Source organism: Paramormyrops kingsleyae, chromosome 2 (genome assembly GCF_048594095.1).
Source record: "Paramormyrops kingsleyae isolate MSU_618 chromosome 2, PKINGS_0.4, whole genome shotgun sequence".
NCBI lineage: Eukaryota > Metazoa > Chordata > Actinopteri > Osteoglossiformes > Mormyridae > Paramormyrops > Paramormyrops kingsleyae.
In genome coordinates this window covers 44,647,669-44,669,468 of record NC_132798.1, presented here as the reverse complement: position 1 = coordinate 44,669,468, position 21,800 = coordinate 44,647,669, and the positions used below count along the sequence as shown (strand labels likewise).

At 39.4% G+C, this 21,800-nt stretch overlaps 1 protein-coding gene across 1 annotated transcript; it reads right to left on the bottom strand.

Annotated features, from left to right (window-relative positions):
- Nucleotides 1–231: 231 nt before the first annotated feature.
- Nucleotides 232–12,390, bottom strand: LOC140587763 (uncharacterized). The gene is made up of 7 exons (XM_072709290.1): nt 12,263–12,390; nt 10,413–10,446; nt 10,225–10,268; nt 8,871–9,607; nt 7,625–8,692; nt 692–6,028; nt 232–402 (listed from the first exon to the last, which is right to left on the bottom strand). Exons 4-7 carry the CDS (start codon nt 8,988–8,990, stop codon nt 232–234), a joined length of 6,696 nt encoding a protein of 2,231 aa, XP_072565391.1. The 5' UTR covers nt 8,991–9,607; nt 10,225–10,268; nt 10,413–10,446; nt 12,263–12,390.
- Nucleotides 12,391–21,800: the final 9,410 nt, after the last annotated feature.

Here is a 21,800-nt window from a genome sequence, read left to right as displayed (position 1 = left end):
TAGTGCCAGGTGCCCCATCCTAGCCCCCTTATGCCTAGCGCTAGTGACCCTCCCGTAACCTTAGTCCTATGCCTAGTGGTAACCCAATCAGCCCACCTCATACTACTCCCCAGCAACAGGCCGCCATGTCCAGCTTTAGTCCCCCCTGCCTCAGCCCTAGTACCAGCTCACTGAAGCCCAGCTGCAGCCACCTAAAGCATGGTACCAGGTGCAGGCCTAGCAACAGGCACCTCAAGGTCGACCCCAACCCCCAAAGCCCAACATCAGCCTCAGGCTAAATGCCAAGCCCTGAAACACCAGCTCCACTGCTAACCTCTGAGACCCAGTTGCAGCGTTCTGAAGGCCAACCCCAGTCTTAGCCGCCCACAGCCTACTGGCAACCCCAGTGGTAGCTACTGATGGCTAGATAATGTAGCACCACACATTCATGATGGCTGAAATACATCGGCATTGCTGAAACAAAAATTCTGTTAGTCAAAATGTCTTTCACATACACATGATCAATCAAAGTGCCTTTCTCAGTAGTTGCTTCTTTCACAAGTTGAGCATACCCATGTTTTTCCATAAAATTAGCAATTGTACTTGCTGCCAAATGATTCACTGCATGACAATTTTTTTTGTTTATTTATACAGTTTCTTATAGATAATGTAGCACTACACATTCATGATGGCTGAAATATGTTGGCATTACTGAAACAAAGATGCTGTTAGTCACAATGTCTTTCACATACACATGATCAATCAAAGTGCCTTTCCCAGTGGTTGCTTCTTTCACAAGTTGAGCATACCCCTGTTCTTCCATAAAATTAGCAATTGTACTCACTTGCAAAAGATTTTCATTGAAGTCGCCCATGATGATTTTTCCACCTTCCACACTGTCCAACCGAGTGATCAACTGCATCAGGTTCTTCTGAAAGATTGTCAGATTATATGAGGGTGGTCTGTATAGTACCAAGACTGTTGTTCTTAGTAGGCCCACACTGAACTGCACACACTCAATGTTGACACACTGCACATCAGTCACAGTACAGTTGGTATGTTCTTTATAATACAAACCCACACCACCATGTTGTTGCTTCTTCAGTTCAGCAAAGATAGCATCACTACCATCATATGCCTGATGTCTGGGCTTCCCATGGTATGAAAATCCAGGCAGCTGTACATCTTCTGTGTCTTCCTCCAAATTTAACCATGTCTCTGTCAAGCAGATGATATCAGCTTCCATATACCTTCTGTCTTGCTTTAGGTCATCCAGGTGACAGGTAAGTCCTTCAACATTATGTAGGAGAATTTTGCATGATGATGGCACTTCCATGACAGGATCAATAAACGCAGGCATGCTTTGCATTGCAGTCTCAATGTCTTGTTTTGCATATATAGCAGTCTCCTTAAAGTCTTCTATTATGAGGCCTTCCAGAGAAGTCACACGGCTTAATGCTACATACGCTTGTCCAGCTGCAAATATCTTCTTTAGTGATACAACAGCCTTATCCACTGTCAGACCTTGTACCTTGTGTACTGTACAAGCCCAAGCTAATTTCAGTGGAAACTGCCGTCGTGTTCCACCACTGTTTGTCACTCTCTCCTCCTCTGGTTTGATTTGTGTAGCTTTGTCCAACCCTACTTTGAGGCATGGCTTCTTTCCCCTGAGTGACTTTCCAGCTGCTTTATTGTCAAATGTGATGTATATCTCTGATGGAAAATCCTCATCAGTATCAAAGCAGATGTCACTGACTGTACCAAATGCACCATTTACCAGGCCATCTGAAACATCAATGTTTTTCAGCAGCATTACTCGTGCATTGACACCTACATGTAGTGATTCTGGGAGACATGTCTTCTGAACATTGGCATGATGTCCATGTTTCCTTTCCAGTCTGCCAGTTGCAGCAACCCTTTCAAAATCCTGAGCATGAATGATGACATGGTCTGAGCAGATCTTCCGCAGCATATGGTAGTTATGCTGATCAACTTCATCATTGGTTGCATAAATATGAAGACCAGTACTGTCTTGTCCTTCGCCTGTCACACGTAGTTTCAGCATAGCAATGTCTTCCTCCAGCATTGCATCACCCCTTTTGCGTTTCCTTAGTCGATTCAGCAACTGTGCAAACTCCATATCTTTCTGTCTCATAATTTCAGTGAGCTCCACCATAGCAAAATGATTCTGCCATAGATTCACACCTTTACCCTCAGTATACAAAGCTTTCCCTTTCACAGGACAAAGTTGGTAGAAATCTCCAACAGCAATGATTGAAACATTTCCAAAAGCAGAATAATCTCCAATTTGTTTGATTTGTCTTAATCTGCCATGAATATACGCAAGCAGCTTGTGATCAACCATTGAAATTTCATCTATAATCAATATCTGCAGGTTTCCCAGTTCAGCTCTCAATGAATTTATTTTTTCATCTCCAAGTGGTTCATATGGCAACTTTACATCTGTTGCAATATGGAAACAGGTGTGTATTGTTGCAGCTTTTATGTTGTAAGCACTAACTCCAGTTGGAGCAGTCAGTAACACATGTGTCTCATCTGGATTATGTGACAACTGACGCAAGACACGAGCTGCCTCATACTGTATTGCTTTGATCAAGACTGACTTGCCCACACCTCCAGGTCCAGATATGAATACATGAAATGGTTCTGGGTTTTCACCACGCGCCTTCAGTAAACACCAGTTTCGTATTTTGTAAAAAATCTCAGATTGCTTGTTATTCAGTGAGCGAAGCAAAGCCAACGCTTCCTGCCTGGACATACCACAAGGATTGTCATGTAACATATAGCGACTCAGTCTTGGTAACAAATCTGGTATCTCATCACGTTTTTCTCTCATTTCTGGTGTAATGTTGCATTTGCTGGCAAGACACTCTAACCGTTCACGTTCAGTCTCTGGACAAATCTCTGCCCAAGCATCTTCCATTGCACCATGCAGCTGTAGGTCTTCCTGAGCTTTGTCTATTGCACGTGATTCCTTTTCAAAACTTGACATGTTTGACTCCACAACCAGTTTCACTGAATGCAATTCATCATCAACAAACTTGACACAACCAGTCTCATAGAATTCCTGGTAACTGCCAAAAGTAGAAGGTTTTAACTGTGCATCGAAATAATGTGGCAGAAAAAGTTGCAAAATGCTGTGGTAATATTTTTCTGGGTCCTTTGTGGGTGAAAAGCGAGCATACCGAACAACAGCTCCATCTGTGCGTGTCCTTTTTTTCACAAATCCTAATTTTCTGTCCAACTGCACACTTCCAGGGCATGAGCTTTGAGACTTAGATAGTATTCTGTACTCAGATGCAAATGTCGCCAGGCACATTCCTGCAAACGCTTCTGTTTCTGGTCTGGCTTTATATCTATCAGTGATACTGTTCATCCAAATTCCTTGTTCATCCTCATTCTCACACTCAGCTTTCTTCCGTATGATGTTCAATGGAAGGCTCATTTTTACCACATTTTCTCCGGTTGGGATAAACTGCACCTTTCGTGATCCCTCTTTCAACCTCATGTTAGTCAGACGATAAACACTTTCCTGAGCTGAAACTTCACGATTGTGTAGGAAAACGCTGCCAAGTTGCCGAAGAGCTTCTTTTGCATCAAGGTTACCTTGCTGGGTGGCCTCTTTCTGAGCATTAGCCAGTAGCAGTCCCATCTCTCTCTCAGCTTTGGAAATGTAGGAAATGATGTACACAATACATGAATATGCATCAACCACAAACTGAATGTCCATATTTGCATTCCAACAGCGTAAAAGGTCTCTGTTATATTGGTTCACCCACACTTCACATGGTCTCCTCTTAAGAACAATGGTAGTTTTCTTTGTGATTCTTGAGTACGCAGCTTCAAATATTTCCTGACTGATACCAATTGTACTAAATAAGGAATCAACAGAGTCATAGTTGGCCTCAGGGTTTAGTACAGCATCCTTCACTTTTTTCATTATAGCATCTGCTACTTCTTTTTTCAGGGGCTGTCCGTCTGTCTCACCATCTCCAAGTTTGCATGATGACACAAATGTTCTGTTGCTTGGAGGACGTGGGAAATTGAATCTACAAGTTTTCCCTTTTTTCTTGCATGTTTTTGAGTGCCTCTTACTATGTTGCTGTACACTACATACAATTTCATGCATTTCATCATTACCCTCTGGCATTTCACATGTCACATAGTGATCAATGAAAGCTGATACTTCATCTTCATCATCTTTGCCAACCTTAGGTGCATCTTCCACCCAAAACAAACAGTGAGTGTGAGGTGATCCCCGTTGCTGAAATTCTATTCTGTAGAAATAGTCAACTATTTTGCCAATGGGTTGTGCTTCTGACATGATGACATCTTTCAGGAAGCAGTGGAATCGATAGTCAAACATTCTGGCAGCTGTCACAGGATTGTTTTTCAACAGTGCACACCTTTCTGACCAGTCGAGCTCAGCACTTGATGCATCTATGCCATCTTGTTTGAAGATTGCTGTTATCATTTCTGTCCAACGTAAATCAGCAGAAGAAAAGGAGCAAAACCATGTGGGAATACCAAGCTGTCTTACCATCGCAAACAAATCTTTCTGAACACTTTGCCAAAAAACAGGGGTGCCTCTGATTGGTCTTAGAAATTTATAACCTTCATCAAAATTGAACATCTTTTGTAGAGCCTCCTTATTTGTCAAAGTTTCTGATGTGACAGGACACTTATCCCGTGCATCATAGCCTTTTCTCACAGCAATTGACACATTTGACACAACCTGCTGAAGCTCAGACAAATACTGCCCATAAAATATATAGTCTAAGTTTTTTCCAAAACGTCCATCTGCATTAAGAATTCTTGTATTTAAATACCTACACAGTGTCAGTTTTTCCTTCCTTCTCTCATGAAAAGTACCTGTTCCTTTTGGGAAAAGGACTGGAAAACATTTAGCTTCATTTGACTCATCAGTTAGAAGCCTCACTGGATTGTTTCCTTCTGCAGGTGCCATAGACATGATTCCATCAAAGTGCTGATCCAAGATCTCTTGTGCTATGTCTACAGGTTGAAGACACGTATCCATATACATGCCATGTTGTTGTCTATCATGCATAGTTTCATCCATTTCCTCATCCTCCATGTTATTTTCATTACAGTCTTCATTTGCATGTATGTCACTTACATCACCAAGTATTTCTTTAGTTTTCTGCAGGGGATTGATCCAGTCATTGTTAAACTGCACATTGCTGTAAAATTGGTTATTTTCTGTAAGATACACCAAAGCCTTCTTTATTTTTTCTAGATGCACAAATTCATATTTGTAATGCCCTTTGTAAGTTAACTTCCGCTTCAACTTTACACGAATCATAAGGTCATCATTGTTGACTCTTGGTAAAACTTCAGCTACATTTGGAACACTAGATGGGACACAAGTCACAGGACCATGAACACCATTTTGTCCACCTTTTGGCAAAGACACAATTCTCATGAAAGGAATATGCATAGCAATCAGATGTTGTTCCAGTGAATTTAGACGCTGTAACTCTACAGGGACTGGGTCTAAAGCTAGATTGTTTGCAACACTCTCTGCTGGCAGTTTCCCATCAAGAATCTTTCTGTGACACGTGTGGCAGATCCACAAGGAACCTCTAGAGCCAATAACACTGCTACAATCATCAGAACACATATCTACACATTTATGCAAGTATGTCTCAGTTATACACTGTGATGCCACTAACGCAATTGCCTGTGATTTTTTGAAGTACTCATCTTTCTTGCAAATCAGAACTTGGTGTTTAAATAGCAATCGATGACACACTGAACAAATGTATTCTGGGCCTTTAGTTATTTTCTGTCTAAACTGTTCAATCACATACTTAATGTCTTTTCTGTTATCCTTCTCTTTAGTCCGTTTTCCAGTATTTCTGCTTTTCACTGCAGTGGCATAACAGCTGTCTGTCTTATATCTATTACTGCAACTTTGCTTCTGAGCTGATTGGTATACTGGATTACAATGGTAGGCTTCAAATTTCTGTTTCTTCACAGCTTCTCTGTAACTTTCATTTGTGGCATGCTTACGAACCATACAGTCTTTTACACGTTGCCTGTGTTCAATGTCAGTTGCATACTTCTGCATACTTGACTGCTTCACACGGTGCCTGTGTTCAGTGTCTGTTGCATACTTAATCACACTCGACTGCTTCACACGTTGACTGTGTTCATTATCTGTCGCATACTTGCTCACACTCGACTGCTTCACACGTTGCCTGTGTTCATTATCTGTCGCATACTTGCTCACACTCGACTGCTTCACACGTTGCCTGTGTTCATTATCTGTCGCATACTTGCTCACACTCGACTGCTGCACACGTTGCCTGTGTTCATTATCTATCGCATACTTACTCACACTTGACTGCTGTATATGTTTGCGGTGACCCAAGTCTGTTGCGTACTTACTTACACTTGACTGTTTCACATGTTCTCTGTACACTTCATCCTCATGGTAGCGCTTTATGCTTCTCTCAAGTTGTTCCTCCTTGTACACCATACTTTCTTCATACCGTCTTTTGCCTCGTTCCAGTTTTCGTCGACTTGATGCCATTTCAGATGCTGTATTGTGAATTTCAGAGCATTGTCTGGCACAACCCTCAGTATCACGCCCTTTCACACAAGTTACAGCCTCATAGTGTGACTCATTACAATGTTTCAGGTACATACCTCTCGGATCAGAACCAATACATGTGGAGTACTTCAACCATTTGTTATTGGAGAATGTGAAAATATGCACACCAAGCAGATCAGCGGCAGCTTGAATCTCTACCTCAGATGCCCAAGTACCAACATATTTCATCCGTGATGCAGTGACATACTCAGTGACAGAAGAGTGACCTTCCCTAAGACAAGCAACATACCTGGATTGATTTTTTAGTATGTGACCAACAACAGCACGTCTAATTTTCCTGTGTTCTTTCTCATTTCCAGTAATAGCAAAAGCCAGAGATCTGAAAAAGCAGTTACCATCACCAGTAATAGGTACCGTTCTGCAAGGGTCACCCATTGGAAACTGTGCAGCCATGTTTACATGACCATGATCAATATACACCACACCAAGCTTACAGGAAAGGCTTCTTTGCTGCTGTGTTGTCAAAGGACTGAACAAAAACTGCTCATTGCATAGCTCACTGATGAATACTACATCACCTTCATTGCTCACATGCATATCAACCTCAGGTTGTGCATCGTCTGTCACATTTGGCCTTACCAAACCATATTGGCTCTCTGACATGTTGGCAAACTGCTTGACTCTGGTCACTGAGGAGTTACCGTCTGGATGGTCTGACATGCTGGTAGGCTGGTTGAGACTGGTGACTGAGGAATTACCATCTGGATGCTGCTGCAGATTGCTTCGACTGGTCACACTCACAGCTGTAATCTCAAACTGTTCCCCTGTTGCATCTAAAGACAGTCCTAGGGTATTCACATGGTCTAGCAAAGAATCTATGTTAGAGTGGTACACCAATATACTTCTGCCTGATGCGTCACTTGCTCCATCTCCTCGTCGGGAATGGGAGTCGATCACCACATACCATGACCCTTGCTTAATGATGGCACATGTATTTACTTTAAGAGTAAAAAGACACGCATCATACAGTGAGAATACTCTTCTTACCGCTTGATCAGCTGACATGAGAATGTTGCACATATCTCCATATTCACTCACACCAAACAAGCCAACAAACATGTCATCATGGTAGTTTATTTCAAATTTATCACCATTCAATGTGTACTCAGTTGGTAGATCTCTCACAAACAGATACCCAGAAGCATCTCCAATTCTCCCAGCATCTCTGATGGTGGTGTAGAGGTCATCTCCATTCAGCAGCACTTGATCAATGTCTGTGACTGACCAGGTTAAAACATTCTTTACCTTACACGTCACTATAGCAATCAAACTATTAGCAACACATTGCTTGTTACTGTTGACTCCAAATCGTGGGTGTCCTTGATGGAAGGAGCCTCTCACAGTACGTGCCTGAGGAAAATGAGTAGGTGCACAGACAGTTACAGGGTTCATATGCTGCTGTTGAGCCAGGGCACTTTGTTGTTCAGACATTAGCAAGGGTTTTGCCAAGGGTTTTGCCAAGGGTTTTGCCAAGGGGTTCGCCAATGTTTTTGCCAAACGGCAACGCTTCGGACAACGCTTCGGACAACGCTTTGGACAATTGTTTGGAACAGAGTTTGACACTTCAAGTGCTGAGTTAGATGGTCTCATGGATGGTTTTTTAGATGGTCGTTTAGATGGTTGTATAGCTGCAGCCTTTCTTTTAGGAGGTGGCTGCACAACCTCGTCAGTCAAAGCCTTGTCTTTATAAAAAGAAGGCATATACAACTCGTCATCAGTCCTACAAATGGCACCCAGGGTGGGAACCTGGAGGTCATGGCTCGTCGGGAAAGTCACAGTCTGGATCTTTTTGGTATTCCAGTAGGGGGGAAAAGAAATAACCCCGTCAGTCATAGCCATGACAGAGTCAGGCCGCGGCTGTACGGCCTGCTCAGGTTGTTGGTCGTGGCTCGTCGGGAAAGTCACAGTCGTGATCTTTTTGGTATTCCGGTAGGGGGGAAAAGACGTAACCCCGTCATCGGTCATAGCCACATCAAAACTATCAGCAGCTCGCCGCCGGTCCATCAGCCTCTTCTTCGCTGCTGCTGAACGCTTGGACGCCTTGGTGCGAGGCATCTGCAAATGAACAAGGGGGGGGGGGACAACACAAGGCACACCTGCTTACAACCTTACTTTGCACTGACATCTCAATTATACGTCCTAATAGCTAGGGATGTACACTTGTAATTTAAAATCACAGGTTCAAATCCCCAACAAGCAAGGTACCACTGAGTTACCATCAGCAAAGTACCACCTCAAACAACTGCTCGAATGATGCATCTGTCAAGTTGTTCCTCCTTGGATGGAACGTCATAGCGTCTTCTCTTCTGCCAGTTTCCAACAGTGCTCCATACAGGTTACATGTCGAAGACATTTTATGCTCGTGCAGTGTGTGTGGTGACTCAGTAATTATCAGATATCACAAAACTAATTTTGATTGATATGTATTAAAACAATTACAATGCTGTTCTGTGAGAACTATGTACACTGACACATCTCAGCTACTAAGAATCAGTGATGAAGCTAAATTAATATTGAAGTGTATGGACAGTAAACCACAATTTACACACTAAACATTTTATGAACTGCTTGAATGATGCATCTGTCAAGTTGTTCCTCCTTGGATGGAACTTCATAGCGTCTTCTCTTCTGCCAGTTTCCAACAGTGTTCCATATGGGTTACATGTAGAAAACATTTTATGGTTGTGCAGTGTGTGGTGACTCAGTAATTATCAGTTATCACAAAACTAAGTTTAATTGATATGCATTACTTAAAGCAATTACAATGCTGTTTTTCTGTGAGAACTATGTACACTGACACATCTCAGCTACTTAGAATCAGTGATGCAGCTAAATCAATATTGAAGTGTCTGGACAGTAAACCACAATTTACACACTAAACATTTTATGAAGCATTACAATCCTTATCCTACAATCAATCTCTAACATGACTTTCATTGTTAAAATGACACACTTACCTGTGAAGTCACACTGCAAAACAATATTACATAAGCTTCACCTCAACACGAACGGATGGGTTTCTCACATGTATTTCAATTTTTCCTGTCACTACAATGCGATTTATTACAAATGCTACAAATTACTAATCTCACAGACACAAATATGCCTTAAAATCAATATCATGGCCATTTACCATATTGAGGAAAAAGCACCTCTGCCACTATATATTCAATGTGCTGTTGTATAAACAAGTCTTAATTTTAATATTTTAAATTAAATTTAAGGAAGCACTTTTTTTTTTTTTTTTACACAGCATGTACCTACAGTACAGAAAAGTCTTCGTACTACTGTAGCACAAACTAAAACCCTAGGTTCCTTTAAATCAGACCTAGATAAGATTACCAACTATAACATATTAAGCAATAACAATCACCTATAAAATACTATGCTTCTCTTCCTACAGCAAATGCATTTACAGCATACTGCTGAAATATGGAATAGTCTTCCAGGTAGTAAATTGTAACCCAAAACCCTGGGTTACCTTAAATCAGATAGATAAGATTTTAACAACTAACATATTAAGCTTCTATTTCTATAGCAAACTGATGTAGTGGCAATGCTCACTTCTCGAAGTGCACAAAGCATACCGTTTATCACTTTCTCCTTGGAAATGTCTTTCTCCAGCAGAAATCTGTAGAGAAAAGTGACAGATGACTTTCATAGCATCAACATTTCTCAATAGTCAGTCTTTATTTAAAACACCATGTACACTTGAAACCTTCTCCACGGTCATTCTGAAACAACTGGTGGTAGACAGCAGCTTCAAAATATTCACCTTTGATCCCTCTGTCGACAGACCTCTTCAAAGTCTATAAAGACAAGATGTATGACTTAACTGACATGTGTATACATTTCATTACTATACGAAACATGGATACCGCAAACATTTTTTACTGTAGCATTCCAAGCAGTCCTTTAACATTAAGTTTCTTTCATAACGGCTTACGTTACTAGTAAAATACATATTACATTTTTACTGTAAAATATACGTAGTAAATTCACATCGACTGAGAGGAATGACAAAAGTGCACCATACAAACATCGCTGCGATGTAATGCAGCCTCACATACATTTGTTTCACACCGGTCTGTATCTGTTTTCGTACTGTTACAGTTCCTAAACACGCAGGCATGGCTCCTTGCCGGTTAATTCTGTCTGTATTTACCGTGAACTGCTGCAGTAGTAACCAAGCAGTTATTGCCTTACTTTACAAGTCTACAACTACGACGTAAACACTATGGAAGTTTAGCATGCAACTTACGGTAAAACCGTAATGTACTGCTGCCGAATCCTTATCGGATGAATTGCAAAATATGTTACTTTACAATATATGGCTACATAGATGGGGATAGAGTGAAGCGCCTTCAGACAATTTAATGTTGTGAACTAAATAAAAGTATATTTTATTGTAAATTGATTACCGGATAGTGATCCCACTCAAGATTTCAATATTAAGATTCTTTGTCACATACATAGATATAACCAGTACAACATGCAGTGAAATGAACCCTGACCGATCTAAAGACTGCAAAAAGAGAAAGAGTAAAAAAATACAAAATACATTTGTATTCCGTACATGTGCGCATGCTCAGCAAAAACAAGACATCTAAAATGGCCGACACGGAAACAGCTTTGTGGCGCATTTAATTATTAAATTTATTTAATAAATTATATATATGTTTTTAAAAACCTTGACACAAAATAAACCACCCACAGTGAGAAAACAGCAAAGCGTCAAGCGAATAAAAACAGCATTACACATATGTAATTACGTCTACCATAATTATAAATGTTAAAACACAAAAGTACGATATGCCACAGACACACAGCGTTTAAAACATACTTTGCGCTTCTGAACCAAACTTAATTTGACCACTTAAACGTGATTTACTGTTGCCACATCCTTATCTGCTGCATTACAAAATATATTACTTCAAAACATAACCGTGTAAGGACGGGGATAATGTAACGCGCAAATGTACATGCTAATCAAAAACAAGATACCTAAAATGGCCGCCACAGAAAGAGCTTTCTGTGACGCAGTTAACACCGATGAAACAAACGATTACGCTGCTGAAACACTATTGCCTAACATCAAACTAAAAATGTTTTAAAAAAACCTTAACACAAAATAAACCAGCTACAATTGGAAAAGAGCAAAGCGTCAACAAGCGAATAAAAACATAGCATTACACATATGCAATTACGTCTACCGTAATTATAAATGCTAAAACACAAAAGTACGACATGCCACAGACACACAGCGTTTAAAACATACTTTGCGCTTCTAAACCAAGATTAATTTTGACCACTTACACGTGTTCTACTGCTGCCAAATCCTTATCTGCTGCATTCCAAAATATACCACTTTAAAACGTAAGCGTATAAGAACGGGGATAATGTAAAGCGCAAATGTAAAAGATACCTAAAATGGCTGCCACAGAAACAGGTCTGTCGCGCATTTCACACTACCTAAACGAACGCTTACCCTGCTCAAACACTATTGCCTAACACCGAACAAAAACATGTTTTAAAAAACTGAGGACCACAAAATAAATCACCTATAATTAAAAAAGCAAAGCGTCAACAAACTAATAAAAGCATTACATATATGTAGCGACTTACCTCTTGCAAATCCAGAAATAAAATGCACAGGACAAGCCTTGCTTCAGGTGGGAGTGGTCACTTACGTCAGCCAATCAAAACAAGTCCCTGTCTCTCTGTTAATCTAGCTCAGGGAAACCAATAAACGAAATGGCTGCCACTAAAACGCCCCTTCACGACTACTCTAAATTGATGCTTAATTACCTTACCACTTTACGTAAGTGTAAGGTTTACCACTCATTACACCTTACACTTCTAAGCACTTTATATTTTTATCTTTTACATGAGTTACTTTTACCTGCCTAGGTTGTGGTTTATACGTTGTTTTTCATGCCAAGTCTTGTGCTGTGTGATTTCAACGTTTAATTCAACTGTGATGTGGACTTGTCACTGTATACAGTAAAAGGGGGTCCAGCCTGCTACTAGCAAGGTGGCCATTGAGTGTATAGAGTCATATGTGCAATTTTTTTTCTATCTTGTTCATAGTTATACTTAAACTGTTTTATACTTTTTAATCTATACTTTTAATCTGTATTAAAAACTAAATAACTAATTTAAAATTTCGGTAAGTTAAATATTTTTGTTGCAATTTAAAATCATTCAATATCTGTTGTACGATGTTATATTTTAAATATTATGCAGGTTCTGTATAATTGCATCATAATTTGCATCATCCAATTACACATTCAGAGAGTGAAGACAAAAACACTGCACAACAATTACTTTTACTGTACAATTACTGTAACAGCCTGATGTTTTCTTGCCACATGTTGTTTAAGATTCTTCTTATTTAGGCTCATTCTACAGTGAGGACATTCAACAGTTACTTGCTTTCTATGGACAGCTTGTTGGCATGGTATGAGTGCTTGATCAGGTTGCCCTGGTGGATGGCCAGCGGGAGACTCTGTTGGATGTCCAGAGGGAGGTACTGGTGGGTGGCCGGCAGGAGGCTCTGTTGGGTGGCCAGCGGGAGGCTCTGTTGGGTGGCCAGCGGGAGGCTCAGCAACAATGGAATGGTGACGGCAATGATGCTTTTGCAGATCACCTTTGTTTACATATACAGCTGTACACAGACAGCAGTGAAAATGTGTAGTCCTCCCACGGCATCCAAGGGTGCAGCTATATATGATATAATCTAAAACAGATTAAAAGCATCATGTTAATAGATGTTCATTGGCCATTATGAATGAACTGAAAAACATAACAAGACCAACCACTCACCACCATACTCAACCGCCCTTGTCCTATGGGAAGCAATGTGGACTGCAACAGAATTATACTCCTTTGGATTGTACTTGTCCAAAGTGCAAAAAGAGCAAGAAAACAGATTTGAATTTTCACAAATTCTTTGAGGTTGAGGCACCGGATAGTCCTTAATCTGAACAGTGACATGCTGCAAAGACAAAATATGCAGTGTTTAATGATAATATTCTTAATTATTAACTTAATTAGCTTAATTATTTTAACAAAATTAATCTAATAATGTTCAGAGTTTCATACATTACGATTAAAAATGTTTATATATAAAAAAGGTTATAATTAACTGAATTAACTTTATAATATTTTAGATATCTTATTAATTCAAGCATTTTATGTGATCTATTGGTTAAGATGACACCTATAATGGTTTAATGCATATTTTTTTAGAAGACCAACACGCAGACAGCAATTTTCAGTAACATAATATCTGTTGCTGCATTTGCTGAACCTGGGAAATGGAAACTACATCATTCATGACCTACTGGTCCTGGGATCATGTACAGATTGTACTGTGTAGATTATGGTGCTCTGTTTTTTAAAAGGAAACAATAAGTGAGAGACATTAGTGTCTTTCACTCAGTCAGGCTCTTCTTTATCCCAGGAAAAAAATCAATATTTGACACATTACAGATTCCAATTAATATAGCAGGATTCTATTTACTTGCACACTTCAAAACATATCCGCAATTCAGATTCTTATTTCAGTCGGATCAATTTAACCTATCAAACATTTGTTACAGAAGATACATATGCATAAATACGTAAAAAAAAATGCTTGTTGAAAACAAAAATGCAGGGATTACATAAAAATTACACAGAATCTTAGCCTAGTGAATATCCCTACACATATACAGCAACGAGAATAAATGATTAAATACTTAAATTAATCGTTTTCCTAAACAATCTTTGAAGATCCTCTATCCTTCATGAGATTTAAAATATAAATAAATAAAACATATCATCAGGGTAGAGATATGGAACACACATACGTAAGCAAACAAAATGAATAATGGCGAGTCGGCCATTTAGAAACGCGAATTGCGAGGCGCCATTTTAATGAAATATTATCAGAAATAATTATAAGCATATAATCAAAAACAATACGTATAACTAAATAGACATTTACTTACCTGGGTCATGTACTGCATCCGATCCGCCGCCATTGTTTCTGAACGCTGTTTCTACACGCCTCCAGAAAGTCCCGTCACAGAGCCAATCAGATACTTACCTTGAAATCCGCCCAGTTGTCGTTATAGGCAATCAGAACAACGCTTTGAAACCGCCCACTCCACTTGAAATCCACCCAGTGATTGTTTTAGCCAATCAGAACAACGCTTTGGAACCGCCCACTGTAATACACTTCCAGTGCTTGAAATCCGCCCACTCGCGTCAGTGTTCTGCAGAGACTAGTACTTGGATTTTTCGTAGGCTTTAGGGATTCTAGAGAAAAACCGTTAGTTGTGTCCGTCATTCTGCAGCTATGGCCAGCCCTGCTAAAATCGCAAAACAGGAGCTCGAGACATTGCAGGGCTTTCTGCACTGCGTGTCGCCAACGATTGTGTCAAAGCGCAATTCTAAATATTTCACGGCACTGCTTCAAACCAGCAGGGACGAATTCCACAAAGTTATTTGCTTTTGTCAAGAAAAGCAGACATCGTTTGCGCAAGCTTCCAAAAACAAGACTGGGGTGAAGCTGACCAACGTCAAGCGAAGTATCAGTAAGTCTTAATTTTCTTAAAATAAAATAAAACAAAACAGAAAATTCTGCTTCAAATGAAGTGTCTATTTAACCTAAATCAAGCCGGTATTTACTTGATGTTCATGTTTTCTAGGCTACTCAGATCCTTCAGGATTCGACGTTTTGTGCAACAGAAGCACAACTGTGGAAGTCGTGAACCTGTCTTTTTTACCTAAAATCCCTCCCAGCAGCTCAAAGCTGATCATTGCCAAAATACAAACACTTGGACCCAGGCAAACTGTAAGTAGATATAATAATCTTATAAGTAGTACAATGAAATGTAGTCATACATTGTTTGATTGACATTATTGATGAGAAGCGCGTTATTCTGTTGAAAGAAATACGTTTCTAACGTGCCTGTACAATTAAATTAACCAGTTACTTTGTTTATGTGGTTTATAACTTGTTCTAGCGCAATTTATTAAAACCTCTTTTAACTCGGCATAAAATACATGTAAATGACCCTGCAGTGATATTCAACGAAATTGTGATATGATACATATGTCTTATGAAGTAACCGAACATTAGTATTTTCTGATCAGTCCTATTTAATATATCTCTATCTGTGTGTAACAGGTCGGTGTCCTAAAAGCGAAAATTTTGGCCCCAGGAAGCTACAACAAAGTCGTCAACATAAATGGCAGTGACTTAGAACTTAAGGAGTTCCAAATAGCGGATTCCTCGGGACATCTGAAGCTGACTTTATGGGACCAACAAATTGTTCAAGTGGAACCTCTGAAGTCTTACCAATTTACGAACTTATCCACAAGAGAACGTGAGGGACGGATATATTTGTCGGGGACTCCATCGACCACCATCATAGAAATTGACGACCTGAAAATCGCTGAATTCAATGAACTAACTGACGCTGAAACACTTTCTGAATCGTCAGGAACTATTACTGGCATACAAATTTTGTGCAAACATCGGTGTGCAAAATGCCAAACCGCACAAAATGAGTTTACTGGCAAATCATCTGTACACAGATGCATTGGTTGCAAATTAATGCAGAAGTGTGGTTCATATAACACGACCTACACTGGGACTGTGTCGCTTACAAAAGATGGCACAGATCAAACACTGACCATAACAAATTCTGCAATTCGGACTTATTTCAGTGAGCAGGATATGTGCCATCTTTTACATGATGTACAAGATATGGAAGAGCATTTTATTAATGCGGGTGACTTTTCTGTCCTCCTAAATGAGGACGGACTGATCAGCAAAATCAGGCCGACTGCTGAAAACAAACCTGACGCTGATGATGATGAGGAAGGTACTTCAAATGCAGCTCAGTAGCTGTGTTTTGTAATTTGTGTGTGTGTGTGTGGTTCAAAATTGTTTGATATGTTCTGTATAACGTTATTTATATATTTTATAATTGTTCAATTGTTCCTTTTAAATAAATATATTTTGCGTGTGACGTTGTTTCATAAACTACGTATCGAGACCAAAAGTTTCGGACGCGTTCGGAACGCATCGATCCTGGGTGCCGAAATTGCCATCTCTAGCTAAAAGCAGGAAAACGGTACCTTTGATCAAGCGCCGTTGCCTGGTACAGGCGTCGGTAGTCTACAGGTAACCTTATTTACTATGCGTGACCGGGTATTTACTATTGTTTGGTGCGGTGAAACAAGACAACTTGTAACGGGCTATTTCTGCTTTTATACTACAAGCTGCTACGTAAGGTCCGTTTGCCTGAGTAACGCGGATAACTACCTTGGTACTTTAAGTGGTTACTTAAAATATTGGCATCAATTTGAAACTGATGTGTGCGCGTGTGTTTATTTTTCCTTTTAAATGTGGTTTAGGCAAGGCTTTTGTACAGGTAACCTTATTTACTATATGTGACCGGGTATTTACTGTTGTTCCGTCCGGTAAAAGAAGGCAACTTGTAACGGGCGATTTCTACTTTTATGCTACAAGCTGCTACTTAAAGTCTGTTTGCCAGGGTAACGCGGCTAAGGTACTTTTGGCATTTTAAGTGGTTACTTAAAATATTAGCATCGATTTCAAACTGATGTCTGGGGGTCTGTTTATTTTTTCTTTTAACACTAGAATTCCTGAAAAAATGAGACTCTCCTCACGAGGAGCCCCCCCCCTTACTGCCCATACAAGCTGCCCGCCCCCTCTCCAGCACCATTAACACCTTTTGTTTTGCAAATTAATCACAGTCACTCAGTCAAACTCACCCCCCAGCCTGAAGTCACTTCTTCAGCTCAGGTCTGCACTAAAGAGTTTATCTAGCGGTGTGTTGTAAGGAATCGAATACATGTGCTTTCATAGAGCATAATTTGAAATATAGTGGAACCCCCAAATGTACTAGGTTAACCGTGCTGTCAATTACACAAATATGTGATATAACAAATACATATACTTGATGTATGTTCTTCTCACAACTATTTGTGTAAATTTATGATCAAATAAATTTTAGGTTTTGCAGACAATCTTATACATGTGCATGCATGTACATTTTTGATATAATCACTTCATACGGTATATGTGAAAAAGTTGCATCATTGAGTCATGAGTGCAAGCTGCCAGAAATTTAGACACAGAATATATACATTTGAAGAATCAGATAGTATAAAGATAAAGAGCATATGTCTGTGTGTAGGAGACAGAGACAGAGAGTCAGTGTCATTCAAGTGGAAGATACACATTTATTATATAAAATAAACAGATACACAAAAGGTACAAAACCATTTCGTGTGAACTGTTTCCGTGGAAAGTGCACTGTGGCATTGTTTTTATTTTTTTTATAACAAAAGGTTGAACTTTACACATTACATCGTATAATATTTTTGGCACCCCTCAAGTAAGCAATATTTCGTTTTTACTGCGTGACACATTTGTAATGCATATACCGCGCTAATATCATGCCAGTGTCCTTTTACCGATGTACGTAAATCAGTTTAACTTTTAGCTATAACTTTTACAACTGAATAAGGTCACACAGATTGTTGCAGACATCAACTGTATGTACTGTATTTATTATATCAAATACAACTGCTTGAATGTGATACGGAAATATACATACGCGAAGGTTTTCTTTATTGTGCCGTAATATATTTCGACTGCAATCTGTTTCTGAGTAATTAGCCCTTTTCTGTGCTCCAAACATGTAACGTGTGAACTGTTTCCGTGAGAAGTTTACGTTGACATCTCATAATCCCATACATGATTGCACATACGTCCGGAGTAATTTATAGTCTTTTGCGTGCTCATAACTACACAATCTTTTTCGCACGTAGCGATGTCAGTGTGTATACTTGCAAAGTGCATTGTGTCATCTCATAACAGATGGACATAGTAATCAGTAGGTTTTTTTGTGCTCATAACTACGCAATGTTTCACATATAACGTACGAAGCAGAGCATGTGAGCGGAGCCGAGCGGTGAGAATTTCCGCTCCTGGCTCACGAGGCTGTTGGCTCCGCCCGCTCCTCTGCTCTAATTCGCACTAAGCCGCTCCGCTCAACACTGCTCCTCGCTCCACTAAAATGTCCTCCCGCTCCAGTCAAATCGCTCCACGCTCGATCCAATTTAAAACAGGAACAAATAATCTGCATGCCTAACAAATGTCACCTTAAACCGAAGCCTTATGTCATAAAGAAATATGAGCAACGGCAACATTGCCAGTCAGAACAGAAAATATTTATTTTTAAGCAACCTACCGGCAACAACGGACAGGTTTAGAAATGGCATTCCACACAAAAATAGGCTTATAAATAAAGGAATCAGTGGGTTTAATAGCCTAAAGAATATACAAAAACGTTTTAAATTCCTCAGTTTTTTTCTGTTGATGCAGCACGTCTCTAAAATAAAATGTAAAATAATACGTGAAATAAAAAAAAAATCTTATTAGACCTACTTTGAATGACAAAACGAATTTATTTGATTACCAATATTTACTTTATATGCTTTTATACTTTAATTTACTTTATAGACTTGATATGCTACAACCATATAAAACTTACACGCGTTTTGCTCTGGCTTCCGCTTGTTCGCGTAGCACACTCATGTTTCTGAGAAAAGTGATTCCAAAGTGAATCTTTACTAACTGAAACAGTTTCACCACATTGTTGTTCTTGCTGTACATTCTTGTCATCTATACGTTTGATAAGAATAGTACACTTGTATGATTTATCAGTATCCTTTCTGAAATACTTTGCGAATTCCATCTCGGCCAATTTGTGTAACAGTCTTGATAATTGTACAGATAAATTCTGGGTAGATTTGGGCACGCCTCAGAATTGTAGTGTGAGCGGTATCTGAGCGAAATTGGAGCGAGACAAAGCGACCGCTCCAGCCTTAATTAGAAAACCCGCTCCGCGCTCTGACCAAATTCTGCCCGCTCCGCTCACATGCTCTGGTACGAAGTATCCCTGCAAGGTGCACTGTGCCATTTTTTAACAGGCTGAATGTGTGTTTTAGCACATACCTTTATTGTGTTCCGTAAAATTCTTGGACTTAACTTGGACTAAAATACTTCGACTTAACGGTCTTTACACATTCTAAGTTGCAAGTTCCATTTTTTTTTCATTACTTATAAAAATGTTTTGTCTGTTGGCACATTTATAATGCATATACCGCACTAATGTCATGCCAGGGTAATTATAACGATATAAATTAATTAATTTGTCTTTTAGCCCTGATCGAACTTAAAAAAAAAGAAAAATACATTAACACCGATTGTTACAGACAGTAAGCAGATGCATTTATTTATTCTTTCAAATACTTTAGATAAACTGAAATCGCCATTACTAAATCAAGAAAAATGGGGATTAAATTGTAGGCCCTATTTCAAATTACGATTATAATATACATTTATTTTACAATTCCTTAAACCACACTGTTACAAAGACGTTTCTGAGGAGAACCGAGGTTGAAACCGTGAAACTTGCTTTCATTTGCAAAACAATAGCTGTTGATTGGCGCTGATGAGGGCGCGGGCAGTTCGTGTGGGGAGTGAGGGGGGGGCTCCACCAGAGGTGCGTCCGAGATTTTTCGTAGGCTTTAGGGATTCTAGTAACAGCGATATTTTACTCAAACCACAGTATAATAGAAACGTCTCTCTGCAGACCTAAGGTTAGAGACGTGAAACTACCTTTCATATGCAAAACAATATGTGTTCATTGGCCCTCATAAAACAACGACTAGCTTGTGCAGGCGGGGGGGGGACATCAGGTGCCAAGAAGTCTCGTAGGCTTGCCGAAACGTAGGCTCCTACTAGCCTGGCGCCAGGCTTCTCCACAGTCTGACCTTTAATTACTTACAGCACTCACTTCAAAGCTCTTCTAATCAACAATCACCCTTAACCCTCTGAAGTCTGACGCCTATCACCGATGTTTCAAGTCCTGTAACATACCTTCACATTTTAACACTGTGGAGTCGGCCATCTCACCAGCAAAATAAAACCAAAATTCCACCAAACGTTTACAAATCTCTACTACATATATATATACAAACACAGACACAAACACACACACTATAAATATTTCACATGATATACTACACATTAAATACTAAATACCATTTATCAAATGTACCGCTAACTACACCTGCTGGCCAAACCAGTTCCATGCCCATTTCAATAAAACAGCTATATCTCTGGCATGCTTCATCCAATCCTCTCAAAATTTGACCCACTGATTTATCACTAGCCCACAGACAGACCATCCACCATTTGTGCTGATTGGTCAAAGGGGGGCGATATGGCCACTGTCTAAATATGTCTAACACCAACTTTGGCTAATGCAGCTGAAATAACCTTATTTCTCATGAAAAATTTAAAGATTCCTTTCCCTTCATCTCAATTAATATTTTTAAGTTGCATTAATTTCCCCGCCATTTGACTTTTAGAAATGTATCAAACTTCAGTGATACTTCAGGCTGTGTACACTGCAGGAATTGCAATTTCTTTGAATAGCTAGTCACCACATTTAACTTCTGTTTCTCATCTACCCTTTTCCCTTTATCATACCTTAATCAACATTTCTACGGTAATGTTAAAATGTCAGTTATCATCTTATCATAGGAACATTTCCTACTTTCTGACTATTTAAATGCATTGGCCATCAGTTACTGTCTGTACTTCATTTCCAATTTAGCCACTGTCCTAGTATGTTTAAGACCAACCTTGGTTAATGCAGCTCACATCTCCTGATTGGTTATTTAAACATTTAAATAATAATCACATTTCCCTTCATTTAAGTCCATATTTTTAATCTGCTTCCGCTACAGCAATATAACATCACTGTATAAACTGCAAAATCAGCTCAACTTACATTTATCTCATTTTTGATCAAGTGACATATTACTGGTTAAAATCTTTTGCCCTGCAAGTTCTGTTAGTCATGTCAAATCAAGAAATATTCAATGTCACATGATAGTCATTTGCATTCCCTTGTCATATTTAAAAACTTAATAAATAACATATTACTGTAACTACTGCAATGTCCAGCCTAAATAGGTCAATCTGGTAGTAGATTAATCAGGACACTGCCCTTATGTATAATTTATAAAGATATCTTAACCTGCCTGTACATTATGGCCACCA